This window comes from Symphalangus syndactylus, chromosome 3, assembly GCF_028878055.3.
Source record: "Symphalangus syndactylus isolate Jambi chromosome 3, NHGRI_mSymSyn1-v2.1_pri, whole genome shotgun sequence".
In the NCBI taxonomy this organism is placed as follows: Eukaryota; Metazoa; Chordata; class Mammalia; order Primates; family Hylobatidae; genus Symphalangus; species Symphalangus syndactylus.
This window is the reverse complement of record NC_072425.2, coordinates 14172260-14188416: the sequence shown is the minus strand read 5'-3', so window position 1 is coordinate 14188416 and position 16157 is coordinate 14172260. Positions and strand designations below refer to the sequence as shown.

General features: G+C 45.7%; 1 protein-coding gene across 4 annotated transcripts in view; it reads left to right on the top strand.

Moving 5' to 3' along the window:
* The window catches only part of FUBP3 (far upstream element binding protein 3), a 59044-nt gene that overhangs the window by 18523 nt on the left and 24364 nt on the right, over positions 1-16157 (top strand). For 2 of the 4 annotated variants that reach the window (XM_063635853.1, XM_063635852.1), the window contains exons 3-5: positions 12380-12410; positions 14870-14919; positions 15369-15440. In XM_063635853.1, coding sequence (XP_063491923.1) covers positions 12380-12410; positions 14870-14919; positions 15369-15440 — 153 coding nt within the window. Of the gene's footprint in view, positions 1-12376; positions 12411-14869; positions 14920-15368; positions 15441-16157 lie in introns of all 4 variants that reach the window. The other 2 variants (XM_055270690.2, XM_055270689.2) reach the window with 1 other exon arrangement.

The following is a 16157-nucleotide window of genomic DNA, read 5'->3' as shown; positions in this document are numbered from 1 at the left end:
TCAATACTGATAATCTCTTTATTAGTGCTAATTTCTTTCAAATGTACGTGCAGTGGACTAATGGGAGAAAAATGTCTGCAAAATGCTAGAGGGTTTCATTTGTAAATGTTTAGGTATTCCTTATGCAGAGGATGCAGCAGATACCTGCTCACTGCAAGCACAAGTTTTAACCCTTCAACTCCAGGCAGTGGGTGAAAAAAACAAGGCTGAATTGTGAAATTGTTGTGAAAGGCTGAATGAGTTGTGAAATATATTGATCTCAATTTCTGGAAACACTGGGCCAAAGAGACACTGTCCGTTAGTGAGGCGTGTGTACAGAGGCAGACAACTTAGTTTTGTTTTTACGTTGCTGTCTCAAGAGGAACCAGAGTATGATTGCCTCGAAAAGGTAAAAAGGTTACTTTGCATTAGAGCTTTCTGCTAAGGTAAAAATGCAGATAATGCAATCATCCCTATTTGGCCTAGGGAATCGCTAACACCAGTCAAATATAAAAAGATCACAGTGTACGATTTTGGATAGGTAGTTTAAATGGTTATCTTAGTTCCAGTGGCCCTGGGGTGGATTTTCTGTTTTGTGGTCATAAACACTTTGTAAATACACAAGAATCAAATGAGTGCTGTCCCCTTAAAATCTTCAATATGAGTCTAAAGAATTTTCCCCCTAAGGCTCCCACATCTAAAAACAATGGCCATCTCCTCTTAGAATTCCTAGAGATGCCCAGCATGGTGGCTCACACCTGTAATCCCAGCTACCCAAGAGGCTGAGGTGGTGGGAAAGCTTGAGCCCAGACATTCGAGGCCAGCCTAGGCAACATAGGAAAACCGTATCTCCGAAAAATAAATAAGGCTGGGCACTGTGGCTCACGCATGTAATCCCAGCACTTTGGGAGGCCGAGGCAGGCAGATCACGAGGTCAGGAGATTGAGACCATCCTGGCTAACACGGTGAAACCCCTTCTCTACTAAAAATACAAAAAATTAGCTGGATGTCATGGCACGCGCTTGTAGTCCCAGCTACTTGGGAGGCTGAGGCAGGAGAATCACTTGAACCTGGGAGATGGAGGTTGCAGTGAGCCAAGATCGTGCCACTGCACTCCAGCCTGGGCAACAGACCGAGACTCCATCTCAAAAAATACATATATACATATATAGATACACATATATACACACATATATACACATATATATAAGTGTGTGTGTGTGTGTGTGTGTATATATATTTAAAGTTTTTTTTTTAATGTGCTAGGCAGTGGAACAAGGGAAAGGATTTGTTCCTGATATAGAAAGGGATTTGGGTTAGTTGTGTTTCAGGGAGTGGCAGTTTTGAGCCAGTTGTCAGAACGCTGTTCATGAGCCTGCTTAGAACCCAGCGCAGAATTTAGAGCTCAGTTTGAAAGCTTGCCTGGATGCCTCTCCCTGGGAAGAGCAGTCACCAGTCACTCCACCGCCCTCCAGCTTTGGATCAGGCCATTTTAACCTTCACTGTCTTCAATCTTGACACCCACATGTTCCAGCAGTCTTTGATATGCATCCTTGGTACCCCACCAGTTCAGGAATCTGCCTTCTGGCCTCAGTTGTGGCACCTTTTTCATCCAGTACTTCTCTCATGCTTCAGCTGGAGCCTCTCCCTGCAGTCAGTCCAACCAGTTTCATTCCTCCAGTAGCCAGGGAGGTGCAGATCTTCCAACCTGGCCATTGCCTGCCCTCCCTGCTTGGCTCCTCCCGTGCACCCTGTGCAGCAGCCTGGCCACCTGTCTCCTCTCTCTCCCCTCACCCAGCTCTTAACCTGCCCAACTCCTGCTCAGCCAACTTCTTCCTAGAAACCTGTCCTCTTCCTTTTATCTTTTGACTTTCTTCAGGGCTCAGCCCACATGCCACCTAGGCTCTTGGTCTTCTACCTTTTCTTTCCTTCCTTCCTTCCTTCCTTCCTTCCTTCCTTCCTTCCTCCCCTCCCTCCCTCCCTTTTTCCCCTTTTTCCCTTTTTCACACACCCACCTGACCAGTGAATATTAAGTCATATCCTTCTCTGAATTTCTAAAGCAGTGTATTTGCCCTCTGCTCAGGGCAGACAACATCCAATCCTTCCTTCTGCGGTTACTGGGTCCCGCTATGCACCTCTCCTAGCAGAGCCTATGTGATGTGGCCATAGAGACTGGCTTCATTTCCTATGGACTCTTCATGCTCAAGTTCTCCCGTGTTTCCTATGATTAGCATTTTTAAATTTTGGGAAAAGTAAGTTCCAAATTTAAGACAATAGTATTAGCTAAGTGATTTAGAAGTGCAAATTTAAATATAATCTAAATTAGAGGTTGGCAAGCTTTTCTTTCTTTTTTTTAAAGACAGGGTATCATTCTTGCTGAGGCTGGAGTGCAGTGGGGCATTCATGGTTCACTGCAGCCTCTACCCCCCCAGGCTCAGGTGATCCTCCCACCTGAGCCTCTTGGGTAGCTGGGACTGCACTGCCCCTGGCAATAAGCTTTTTTATAAAGGACCTGATAGTAAGCATTTTAGGGGCCAGGCACGGTGGCTTATGCCTATAATCCCAGCACTTTGGGAGGCCGAGGTGGGAGGATTGCTCGCGTCCAGGAGTTTGAGACCAGCCTGGGCAATATAGCAAGACCCCATCTCCACAAAAAAATGAAAAAAGATTAGCTGGGTGTGGTGTTGCATGCCCGCAGCCCCAGCTACTCAGGAAGGCTGAGGTGGGAGGATTGCCTGAGCCTGGGAGGTCAAGACCACAGTAAGCAGTGATCGCACCCCTGCACTCAGCTTGGGCAATATAGTGATCTCAGAACAAACAAAAATAAATTTAAGCTTGCAGGCTATGTATCCCACCTACTAAGCTACACTATTGGAGTTCAGAAACAGCTGTAGCATCTATATAAACAGAGCATGGCTGTGAGCCAATAAGATATTTCACCGAAACAGGCAGCTGGCCCTCAAGCTTAATTTGCCAGCCCTCAACTAAAATCAGCCTCATCAGATGATGAAAACATTTTCTTCATCTTTAGTTAGGGAAGTGTATAGAGAGTACCCCTCCCCCAGTTTCTTTAAACAAGTCTCCCGTCTCATGGCTCACTGTCCAGCTGCTCTGACAACCTGAAACAAGTGCTGTCTCATGTTTGCCCAGAGCTGATGAACAGACAGAGAAGTCACTTCCCATTTGCCCCTCTGTATCTCTCCTGATCAAAGATCAAGCCTTTCCAGTTTTCTTCCTCAGGAGGGTTTTAAGGAGCTTTTTTAGTTAAACTAAGCAGGCCTCATCCTCCCCCTGCATTCTGTGTAGTGGGTGGCACCAAAACCAGGACTTCGGGAGAGTACAGCACTGTCCTCACCACTAGGGTGGCGGGGGGAAGGCCATGCAAGGGGCTTTGAAACTATGCCTGCCTCTTCACTCAGACTCGTCTTTGCTATTTATGTAGCACCTTTTTTTTCCCCTTTTTATTCTTTTTACTTCATGACCTGCTGAAGAACAGCACCTTTTATAGTACCACACTTTCTAATTTTGATAATACAGTTGTTCCCCATTTATTCATGACTTCGTTTTCCACAGTTTCAGTTACCCACAGTTCACCACTGCCAAAATCATTAAATGGAAAATTCTAGAAATAATTCCTAATTTTTTTCTCTTTTTTTGAGACAAAGTCTTGCTCTGTCACCCAGGCTGGAGTGTAGTGGCGTGATCTTGGCTCACTACAACCTCTGTCTCCTGGGTTCAAGCAATTCTCCTGCCTCAGCCTCCCAATTAGCTGGGATTACAGGCGTGTGCCACCACAGCCAGCTAATTTTTGTATTTTTAGTAGAGATGGGGTTTCACCATGTTGGCCAGGCTGGTCTTGAACTCCTGACCTCGTGATCCACCTGTCTAGGCTGCCCAAAGGGCTGGGATTACAGGCGTGAGCCACCACACCTGGCCAATTCCTAATTTTTAAATTGTACACCATTCTGAGTAGCATGTGTATCCACACTGTATACACTACCCACTCACCAATGTATAGGAAAAAATGTAGTGTATACAGGGTTCAGTACTCTCCATGGCTTCAGCCACCTACCAGGGGTCTTGAAACATATCCCTCATGGATGAGGGGGAACTGCTGTATTCTTATGGAGTAAAGGACGAATTCTTGGGCATACTGTCAAATGAATTATTTACAGGAAGAGTGAAATAGACTATTTCTATGATCCTTTCCAAGCTTTGTTTCAGTACTTGTGGCATAGGGCAAGGACAGAAAAGGAGGACAGGAAGGAGGAAAAAAAAGGAATGAGGAGGAAAAGACGTTTGAAAATCCCAGACCTTAAGGAGAGGCAGGAAATAGGAGGTACAAGTGCTAGCGGGTGGTGAGAGCCATGATGCCCAGACCCCTGCCTGTGACCTGCACCCCAGGCAGGTGCTGCGGGCACCAGTCTCCACTCTGGAAAGAGGAAAGTGAATCTCAGAGGTGTTGATACTTTCCCTGAATGGGGGATGATGACAAATACTGGAGGGACGAAAAGTCAAGACCAAAACCTAGTTCCTGAGAGTAGGAGGGGTTAGGAGGAAGGTTTGCCTTTTGTGAAGAGGGAAGAGGTAAAGTGAGGCTGGGATGTGGTTGGGCAGTCGTCATCAAGGGCGGATGAAGGCTTTCCAGGGGCGAGTGGATGTGGGCAGGCTTCCCAGGGTCCTTTTTCAGCTCCTTACCTCCTGTCTGTCCTCTTCCCTAAAATGGGCCTTTCTGAGAGTCACGTCTGCCCCAGCAGGTTATGCCCTTCCTGCCACGCCCCCTTCTCCCGTTCCCCGCTTTTGGTGTACAGTGGGCAGTCACCTGGGGTGGAAAAATCCCCAAGCAGTGGGACCAGGCAAGAATTCTGAATGGAGAATCCCAAGGTAACAAAGGGTAGAGCCTTGGTAAGAAATAGTGAAGGGAGGCTGGGCATGATGGCTCACGCCTGTAATCCCAGCACTTTGGGAGGCTGAAGCGGGAGGATCACCTGAGGTCAGGAGTTCAAGACCAGCCTGGCCAACGTGGTGAAACTCCATCTCTACTAAAAATACAAAAATTAGCTGGATGTGGTGGCGTGCAACTAGAGTCCCAGCTCTTTGGTAGACTGAGGTGGGAGAATGGCCTGAACCCGGGAGGCAGAGGTTGCAGTGAGCCGAGACTGGGTCACTGCACTCCAGCCTGGGCGATGGAGCAAGACTCTGTCTCCAAAAACAAAACAAAAAAAAAACAAAGAAATAGTGAAGGGGACAGGGTCTGATTTTATCCAGTTGACAACTCCTGGCAAAGGCTCTGTGCCCTACCCCCCCACCTCAGCCACCTGCATTTGTTTCTTCCTCCCTCCCTTCACCCATCTATGCATTTTAGGATTATAATTCAGAAGTGAGATGATAGTCACATGGTTACATACATATGTGTAAGTTGGAAAAAGGCAGTGAGATTTTTCCCCTTGGCAAAGCATCATGTGACTGGTTGGTTGACAGTTGGCTTAGCCAGCTAGGTAAAATAGTAGATATTTTCCACAAAAATTAATAAGCTAAACCTGCGGCATCAATGTTGTGACAGAAGTATAACTCGAGCTCATGTACAATGCCTGTTACATTCTTTGCAGCTGTTAATAGGGGAGAAAAGTAGTTGCCAAATTAAAAGAGGATTCATAGGTTTCCAGAGTTCAACTTGATGATACAACCTCTCTCGAATACAGTTTTGGAGTGTTACAAAACTAAACATGCACTTCCGCACAATCCACAATTGCACTGTTGGGCATTTATCCCTAAGAAATGAAAATGTTCACACAAGAGCCTGTTCACATAGCAGCTTTATTCATAATAGTCCCAAACTGAAAACAGCCCATGTGTCCTTCAGCTGATGAATGGTTCTGCTGCGATACAGCCATACCGTGGAATATTACTCAGCAGTAAAACGGAACAAATGCTGAGTACATCCAGCAACTTGGATGAATCCAGGGAATTATGTCGAGTGCCAGAAACCAATCCCAAAAAACTACATACTGCATGATCCCCTTTATGCAACTTTTTGGGAACGGAGAACAGATTAGTGGTTGCCAGCGGTTAGGGATTGAGTCGGAGGAGAGGAGGTCGCCTAAGATCACAGCTAGAAGGGAACCTGAAGCTTAAACTCCTTATTGTTGTAGATAAGGAAACCAGTGTCTGAAGAAGTGGTTTGACCAAGGCCAGATAGATACATGGTAAGTGACAGAAGGGAGGTTGAACCTGGGTCTCTGTCTCGTGGTCTCTGTCTCATGTGCCGTAATAGTATAGTACTTAAACATGTGGACTTCAGAGTCTGAAAGATCAAGGTTTGAATCCCTGCTTTGCTAGTCGTTAGCTGTTTGACCCTGGGCAAGTTCCTTAACGTCTCTGAGCCTGTGTTTCCTCATCTGTACAACGGACCTGATGATACCTGCCTCATCAGATTATCATGAGGGTTATATCATGTTATTTTCAAGCTTTAAGAAATACTACTGCCGGGCCTGGCACGGTTGCTCATGCCTGTAATCCCCTTTGGGAGGCCAAGGCAGGCGGATCACGAGGTCAGGAGATTGAAACCATCCTGGCCAACAAGGTGAAACCTCATCTCTACTAAAATACAAAAAATTAGCTGGGCATGGTGGTGGGCGCCTTTAGTCCCTGTTACTCGGGAGGCTGGGGCAGGGGAATCGCTTGAACCCAGGAGGTGGAGATTGCAGTGAGCCGAGATCGTGCCACTGCACTCCAGCCTGGCGACAGAGCAAGACTGTCTCAAACAAAAAAAAAAAAAAAAAAGAAAGAAATAGCACTCCCAATGTGAGAAAAACTGTTTCCATCAGAACTAGTTAGTACAGACATATTAAAACACATATGTGACTGAAAGTTTTATGAAATACATTACCCTTATTATATATGGTACATTGTTTTCTATTTCATTTTTTTTTTTTTTTTTTTTTTTTTGAGACGGAGTCTCGCTCTGTCGCCCAGGCTGGAGTGCAGTGGCGCGATCTCGGCTCACTGCAAGCTCCGCCTCCTGGGTTCACGCCATTCTCCTGCCTCAGCCTCTCCGAGTAGCTGGGACTACAGGCGCCCGCTACCACGCCCGGCTAATTTTTTTTGTATTTTTAGTAGAGACGGGGTTTCACCGTGGTCTCGATCTCCTGACCTCCTGATCCGCCCGCCTCGGCCTCCCAAAGTGCTGGGATTACAAGCGTGAGCCACCGCGCCCGGCCTCATTTTTTTTTAATAAAGCTGGTTGTGACCCCCTATATTGATTTCATGACACTGGCGTAAATGAAAGTAAAGCCTAGGGCTGTGAATGTAGTATCATAGAATTCTTTTTCCTCTTAGGCTCTTGAGGAGAAGGTGCAGGGCCCAACACATCCCTGGAGGCTAGGGTAGGCCCCCTCATCTGTTGCCTTCTGCCTTCCCTGCTAGACTCTAAGCTCCCTGAGGGCAAAGGTGGCTTTGTTGACTGTTGTATCCTCAGGTCCTGTCACAGTGCTCAGCACCTGGAAGGCACTGACTTGTGAGATGAAGAATGATCAAGAGAGTTAATAGTACAAAATTAAACAGTGATAAGTTTTGAAACCCACAAAATTAAAGGACAGGGGAAGATGAAGTGGTACAGAGTTTGCATGGGCACAGGCCTCTCGCCTGCATGCCACTCTGAGGGCTTGGCACCTTCCTCTTCAGTAAGATGGGAATGGCAGTGATAGTAGCTGCCTCAAAGGTGGGTTCTCGTGGGACCAGGTGGGTTCATGCAGGTGAGGTGCCCAGGAAAGCACCTAGTGTGGCTGGGGGTGGTGGTCTTTCCACTCACAGAAGCTTATAGTAGACTACAAGTCAGAGTGACGTGATTGGCTGGGCGCGGTGGCTCACACCTGTAACCCCAGCACTGTGGGAGGCCGAGGCAGGCGGATCACCTGATATCAGGAGTTTAAGACCAACCTGGCCAACATGGTGAAACCCCATCTCTACTAAAAGTACAAAAATTAGCCAGGCATGGTGGCACACACCTGTAATCCTGGCTACTTGGTAGGCTGAAGCAGGAGAATCGCACGAACTCGGGGGGCGGAGGTTGCAGTGAGCCGAGATCGCGCCACTGCACTCCAGCCTGGGAGACAGAGCGAGACTGTCTCAAACAACAACAACAAAAAAGAGTGAGCATTATTGAGATAAACTTGAATTTACTTTCACTTTTTAAAAAATAATTTGCAAAATTAATAAATTATGCTTGCCAAAGGACTTTCAGCTGAACTCAGCCTATCAGTGTTCTGTGGCCCTGGAGCAAGAGTTGCTGCCTAGAACACAGGAAGCCTTTGTAGTGTCCCTTGGGGGAAAAGCTTTCTAAAAACGCCCTGAATCCTCCCCGCTAAGTGTGTGTTACTGACCTGAGCTGGGGTGTGGAAAGCCATTGGTCAGTCAGAGGAGACTGCAAATCCAAGGAAGAGGCAGAGGAGGGAGGATTGTTTTCAAAATCTAAAAAGGAAGATTTGGGTTATTGTTTTTGCAGTTATAAAAACTGGTATTCCTCTCCTCCCATCCCCCCCAACAGACTCACTCACCTGCCTCTGGCCAGTGGTTCCGTGTGGGTGCCAGCCCGTGCTGGCTGAGCTGTCATGAAGGAGGAATTGGCATTTTTGTTCCTTGTGCTGGGGTGGGAGTGGAGGTGTAACTATTAAGGCTGATATGGCTGGGCGCGGTGGCTCATACCTATAAACCTAGCACTTTGGGAGGCCAAGGTGGGCGGATCACCTGAGGTCGGGAGTTCGAGACCAGCCTGACCAACATGGAGAAACCCCATCTCTACTAAAAATACAAAATTAGCTGGGCGTAGTGGCGCATGCCTGTAATCCCAGCTACTCAGGAAGCTGAGGCAGGAGAATCGCTTGAACCCAGGAGGCAGAGGTTGCGGTGAGCTGAGATCGCGCCTTTGCACTCCAGCTGGGCAACAAGAGCGAGACTCTGTCTCAGGAAAAAAAAAAACAACTGATGCATATTGCAAAGTTGCATGTATTTCCCAGTGCTGTTTTGTTTCTTTTGGAGGAGAAAAAAAAAAGAAATCTTTTTTTTCTTCACTAATAGGAAAAATGTGTCTGATCACCTTTTTTTGTGTTATTGTTTGTTTGTTTGATTGATTTTTGAGATAGTTTTGCTGTGTAACCCAGGCTGGAGTACAATGACATGATCCCAGCTCTCTGCAACTTCCACCTCCTCGGTTCATTGTGCATCAGCCTCCCGAGTAGCTGGGATTACAGGTGCGCACCACCGCACCCAGCTAATTTTTATATTTTTTTTTTTACTAAAGACAGGGTTTTGCCATGTTGGCCAGGCAGGTCTCAAACTCCTGGCCTCAAGTTATCTTCCTGCCTTGGCCTCCCAAAGTGCTGGGATTACAGGCATGAGTGACAGCACCTGACTTGACCTCCTTTTTTTTTTTTTTTTTTTTTAAGATTATTATTAAAATTGGCAGAGTATTACTCTTCGGAAAGAATTTATGATATTGTAGGATGACTCACAGCCCAGGCAGTTCGTATTATATAGTGCACAAGGGAAACGAGAACTACACCTGTATGTGCTGGAATTGCTCCAGGGGCACCTTTGGAAGCAAGAAGATGCATTGTCAAACAGCACACACCATTAGTGGAAACAGGACTGATTTTACCCAACATTTTTCCTTTTTTACAGAAAAATGAGTGCAGTTCCATTCAATTGAACGTGATAGGTGTTCCCATCTGCCTCCTTAGTGTGACTCCTCCTCATTGCGAAGACTGAGGAGAGGTTCCTCTTCCTGGAGTTGGACATAGAAGTTGGCCATATGAGTACTCAGTGCCCCTGATCTAACTGCTGGTTTTCGTTTTTAGGCAGCAAATGGGAATGTTCCGAAGGGAATGAAACTGCAATCGCATGTTTCAGCCTTGGGTGGACTCCAGCATTTGCATGGAGGAGGAAGGTGATTTATCCTTCCTAAGCATCTGCCAGCTCAGAGTTGACTCTGGACTTGAACCTGATTTCCTCTCAGTGATGCAGCTCTCAGCAGCCCATTTATCTGTGGGATGATAGTGTGAACATTTTCATCTCTGGTCATTATGAGTGCCTCCACTGTGGCTGGCAGGAATGGCGTCATGTGCGTGGCACCTGTAACACATGCTTTGCCAACAAAAAGGAATTGCCATTTTTGTGATAAGCACAAAATTTCAAATGGCTTTTGAACAGGAGCCCTCTGAATATTCTTGTGAATCTTAGGAAGTTTTTTATGGTAGCACTGCCCTTTGTTTCTGTGGCTTTTCTGGCTGAGACAGAAATTTCTGAAGATCATCGGCCCTTTGAAGTCCTTTACCAAACAACGCAGTGGACCAGAACCCACGGTGCGGCCTCATTCCCCCAGCTGAGGAATACTGAGCACCTCTCCTCTGTGTTCTCATCATTTCAAGACATTTTAGTTCTTCTGGCTTCAGTAGATTCTTTACCCACTAAGAGGAGAATTCTGATAGCAATCAGGGAAGCTGAGCTTGACCCATAAATAGGAACAGCTAACCAAGCTCACAGGTACTCTGTCGTTGACATTCTCCTTTGGTGTGTTTCTTTTCCTCCCCACTGCCCTACGTGGCCGACGTACCTCCCTCAGGAATGTCTCAGCCCCAACATCATTCAGGGGCTGAGTCTGTGGTGAGGATTCCTTTCCTGACCTGGTGGTTGTCCAGTTTTCATGCAAAATGGGAATTGTGAACACTACCTGTTCCAAGCAAGAATGTTTGTTATATTTGAACAGATAGGCAAAGAGAAAATTTTAAGAGTCAATAAAAAACAATTCTCTTATCCCTGAGATAAGCAGATTAATAGTGTCTAGTGTCAATATTTTGGCTGTAGACCATTATCTTGTTATTGATCCAGAAGAAATATGGTATTGACTCAGTAGCTTCGTTTACTTTTTGTTAGCATTGTTTTGCTTTGCGTTTTCTTCTTTTTAAATGTCATGGTCTGCTTTTTTTCCTTTGTCTCTTTACTGTCCAGTCGGAGAATGACAGCAGTGAGTTTGAGCACAAGCAGAGCAGTTGGCTCCCCGTTCTGATTCACATGGAGTTCAGTTGTCAAACCATTTCATTCTCTGTCCTCAAGTGGGTGTAATCGATCCTTTCCGACTTAGCTCATGTCCTTAGAATAACTTTCCCCAAGGCCGGGCGCGGTGGCTCACGCTTGTAATCCCAGCACTTTGGGAGGCCGAGGCGGGCGGATCACGAGGTCAGGAGATCGAGACCACGGTGAAACCCCGTCTCTACTAAAAATACAAAAAATTAGCTGGGCGTGGTGGTGGGCGCTTGTAGTCCCAGCTACTCGGAGAGGCTGAGGCAGGAGAATGGCGTGAACCCGGGAGGCGGAGCTTGCAGTGAGCCGAGATTGCGCCACTGCACTCCAGCCTGGGTGACAGAGCAAGACTCCGTCTCAAAAAAAAAAAAAAAAAAAAGAATAACTTTCCCCAAAGACGTATTTCTGAATGCCCTTTTTAGCATCTTGTAAGGTGCATTTGGTTCTTTGTGATATGTTTAGGATTTGTACTTTTTCATCGTCTGCTGACTGTGTTTCCTGAGCTGCATTTTCCAAAAGAGAAACACTACAGAATCATTTTTGCTGATGGCTGGTGAAGGAGACACTCATCAATAGCTGAAAGAGGAGAAACTGGAACAAAAAGCATAGCTAAAGTGGTTTTGTGGGAATGTGATTACAGAGTTGGTTTTAATAATAAGAGGCTGTTTGGCACCGTTGTCTCTGTGAAATGGGCTTGAAAGGCAGTTGCTCATTCTTAGTGTCCACTGCACATGGACTGCTCTGGTGGGTCCGTGACGAGGCCTGTGGAGGGAGGAGGCTGGATCCTCTCCTTCAGATGCTTGTGCTCTTGGGGGGGGGGGGGCACCAGGGGGCGTCTCCTCCCCCATGGCCAGGAGGAGCATATGTGCATGTTTCTCATGACTACAGCTGCTGTGGAGCAGTCCTTAACAATGCATCTAAGGAGGGTAAATCTTCTCATTTGTTTTTAAAAGAGAAAGAAGGATCTCTTTCCATCTTTACATTGAGTTTGGATCCAGAGCAGGAGGGAGGTAGGAAGTTAGAGGGATTTAGGCTAGCAGGATTTTCTCCCAGGCCTCACAGCATGTGGACACACAGATCAATTTCTTATCCTGTGTTCAGCTGGACACTGGGTTACAGACTGCGTTGATCAAGATGTCCCCTCCTGTTTCATATCATATAACTCATTCATTTCAGCCACTGAGCCTAAATTACTGTTTGCTTTCTTTCTGCCTTTCTTTCCCCGCCCCCCCCCCCCAAAATGGTAAGAATGGTAAGGATGAAGTTAGTTTATCCGTGCTAATGCTTTGATTTTTTTTTTTTCTCTTTCTCTTTGCCACAGTAGGTAACCAGTTAGGGGCCTTGGTACATCAAAGGTAAGCAGTGGGTTACGTTTTATTATTTATTGATCATTTCTAATTGTTTATTGATCCACCATCTGTACTAGAGTGCTAGAAAGTCAGAGGTTGAGAGTGTGAAAAAGCATGGGTTAGGCTTCTTTAAGACTCGAGTTTTTTGCTAGCCATTTCCAAGATAGTGTCGGCTCAGGGATAAACTAATACAAGGCATTAAAAATCAGCCATTATTGCAGTAACTTAAAATACTTGTAGAAGATTGGAGTTGCTCTTTCTACCAGTGTACATTTAATTTAAAAGGAGAGAATGAGATTTTCCCACCTGGTTTTGTGGTCTTGTCAGTATTTTATTAATCCTCAGCCCCTTCACCTGGGAAGAGACACCTCGAAGTGTGAGGGTCAGACACAAGAGAATGCTTTGGGTGCCCAGGGAGTATGGGTGGGTGGCTAGTGCATGGCGAGGAGGCCAGAAGCCAGGGTTCCATCCTTCCGAAGTGGTAGGGACTTGCCAGAGAGCCTCAGCCCAGCTGATTCTCCGTTTCTGTGTCCCCTCATAGCCTTCTGTCAAACATAGGGGATTTAGAGAGATACGGAAAGAGCCCTGAGTTTTACAAAGGCCAATCTGTAAGATGGGGTATGTGTGGTCATGGTGTATTGCCCTTTAAACAGGAAAAAATATACAAGAAACTGCCACAGTTTCTCTTCTGGAAGGATGAATTTTGTGCTGTGTATCTGTTGCTGTGACATATCCTTAACCTTCTATCAGCAAAACAATTCTGTCATCTTGTATTCTGCCTAGATGTTTGGGAGTTTTTAGAAATCACCGGTCATCAGTTAAACAAAAATTTTATCCTGGGGTTTTTGTTGTTGTTGTTGTTGTTATTGTTTCTTTGTTTGCTTTGTTTTGTTTGTTGATGAATTGAAAATTTAAATGAGGTGATCGTTAGTATCAAATGCTGACTTTCCTATAAAGCCATAACTAGTCAGGATTTTCTTTTCCAAGGTGTTTATATTTTGTACCTTGGACAAGTTTCAGCCTTGCATTTAGATTAGAACGTTTTCTTCCGGGAAACCCAGAGCGTTCGTCTTGGAATGTTTCTTCCTCAGAGTTGGCTAAAGTTGTTCCTTAGGGCCAAGGGCTGCCTGGGCTTCGTGACATTTTGTATTGCAGTAGTGTTGAAGCCCCTCTAGTCAATTCCCAGGTAATATTTTCTGAGAGTAGACAGAGTAGACAGCTCATGCTACACATGGTGTGAGCAGCAGCCTCCTGACCGCATGCACAAGAGCCCTGTCATCCCTCATAACAGGGTCAAGAAGCACATCCTGACAGGGACCTGGCATCTGCTGCAGGACGCATTGGGACAGCAGGGCTTGGCATTCACATCCATGGTGTTACTGATTAGGAAGCTGGGAATGAATTGCCTGATTTGGGGAGAACACATATCCCAAGAGGTGGAGAGAATCCCGTCTTGTTCATAAGCTTGAGGGTGTAAACTCCCTCAAGGAGGGAGGGAGAAGACTGTTTGTTCCCATCAAAATGATACAGTGGCAAGTGCTATTTATGCTATTGCATTTCTTTTAAGTGATGCACTTTCCCTAAAAATATGCACTTATTCAATCCTTTCCGTGATGGGTAAAAATCCAGCTGTGTGAGAGATGTTTAAAAATGCTTGCCTTTTTTTTTTTTTTGACTACTTGCATTTAGCATCCTCCCAAGGTAAATGTTGAGATTTAATTGCTTTCTGGGGTGTTGGGCAAATTGGACATTGTCCACAATACACTGTATGGCAGATTTGAAGGTTTGTTGAAAAAAACCAGTGCAGTAGTAGTTTAAAAAAAAAAAAAAGGCACATAATGGATGGGATAGCATTTAACAGAAGTACCTTGCAGAGTAAGTGAGGTAATTATTCTGTTCTGGTCAACACTGATTACGCCTCCATCAGATACTGGTTCCATTTGGGGCGTCTCACTGTAAAAAACATCCATAAATTAGAAGGGAGGCCAGAAAACAATAAAAAGATTGGGAAACAAAGAATGTGGAAGAAAAATTGGATATGTCTTCATCTAGAGAGGACTCCACAGTAGAAGTCTAAACATCTCCCAAAACCCCGTAGGACCTTTCAGTGACCTGGGATTGATGAGCTGTTGGTTAGAGAGCACCTAACCAGGCAGAATGAGGCAACACTGAGAGGTGCTGTATGAAGAAAAGGCAGCTGTTAGAGGAGGTGATGGTTTCATGAAAACCCGGAGGTTTCTTCCTCTGACACAAGGAGATGAAAGGCTTAGATCTTTGGGAGGAATGGTTGACCAGAGGGTTCATTACGTGACACTCTGCAGATGGTGGTGGATTTGTTGGCCAAATTGGCCTGATGTATTTTAAGCTTTTATCTTGCAACATTGCCAGTATGGGCAGTTTGGGGACCTAAAATGGCTGCAAAAGTCTGTATTCTGTATTTTTTCCAAAATGTTCTTTGTTTTTAGGACGGTAATAACGGAAGAATTCAAAGTGCCTGACAAAATGGTTGGATTTAGTAAGTATCCATGTTGTCTACTTTTTCCCTGATTCCTGTCTCTTTTTCTCTCTCTTTTTTTCTGAGCTGCTTTGCCAGGATGTTCTTTTTGTTTTAGTCTCTCTTGTGAGTATCACCTGTAGTAGAATGCTTTGCACATGCCATTCCCCACAGCTCTGAAATGCTGCAGGTCTCTTCAGGCTGGGGGAGAAACCAGAGTACTGGGCTGTGGATGTCCCCCCCTTCCCCACCTCTCCTCACCTCAGCTCGAATCCCCTCTGCCTGTAGGCTGTTTCACACGGGCCTTCTGCTGCCATCATGCCCAAAGAGTGGAGATGGGCTCACGGGGGCCAACTCGATGTGCAATATTGTGAGCCAAGTGTCACAGTTTGTGGAATTAATTCAGTCATTCATGCGTGGTGAAATATGGAATAGGGGCGTGTATTCTGACCCTGTTCAATTTGTTTCAGTTATCGGCAGGGGAGGTGAGCAGATTTCACGGATTCAAGCAGAATCTGGTTGCAAAATTCAGATTGCTTCAGGTAAGGCTTTTTAAAAATAGATATCAATTTTATAGAAATCAGTATTTTGCAAAAATTTCCAGATTCGGTACTTTGCTTGTTGCTTGGGTAAGTATATGCGATTGGTGTTTTCCTTGCACTTTGGGAGTTGGACTCCTAAATGAGAACCAGAAGGATCAGAGCAAAGGTGGGCCCGGAGATAAGGCCTCCTATCTGGCTTCTGGGGTAAACCCTCCCTCAGCTCTGTGGCCAGACATGGCCCCTTCCCAAACACCTGCCACTCTAGGACCTATGTTCTCTGCACCAGAATGTTATACCAGACATAGTGGCATAGTGGGGCCTATGGGAATCCTATGGCTTTGGGGTCACTCCTTGACTGCGTGCATCAGAGGAGGCTCCCATGGATGAGACTGCCCCTTCCCTTTGTGGGAAGAGGATAGCTGGGGGTCCTGGCTGAATTAGCACTCACTGAACATGTTTTATGACCTTTCCTAGCTGGGTCCATTTTGACTATGCAACATGGAGAGAGATGGAGTGAAGAACAATTTTTTATTTTATTTATGGTTTTGTCATCTAATTTGAGCTTGACCTCTTTCCATTGCAAAGGAAGGGGTTTGAAGGACATTTGACTAGAAAAATGTTTGCCCCTTTAAAAGATACTTATTACAGTGTCTTGAAGGCAGTAACTCCTGTTAGCTATTTCTCTTTCATTTTTTTGAGGAAGAATTTTAAGAAGCA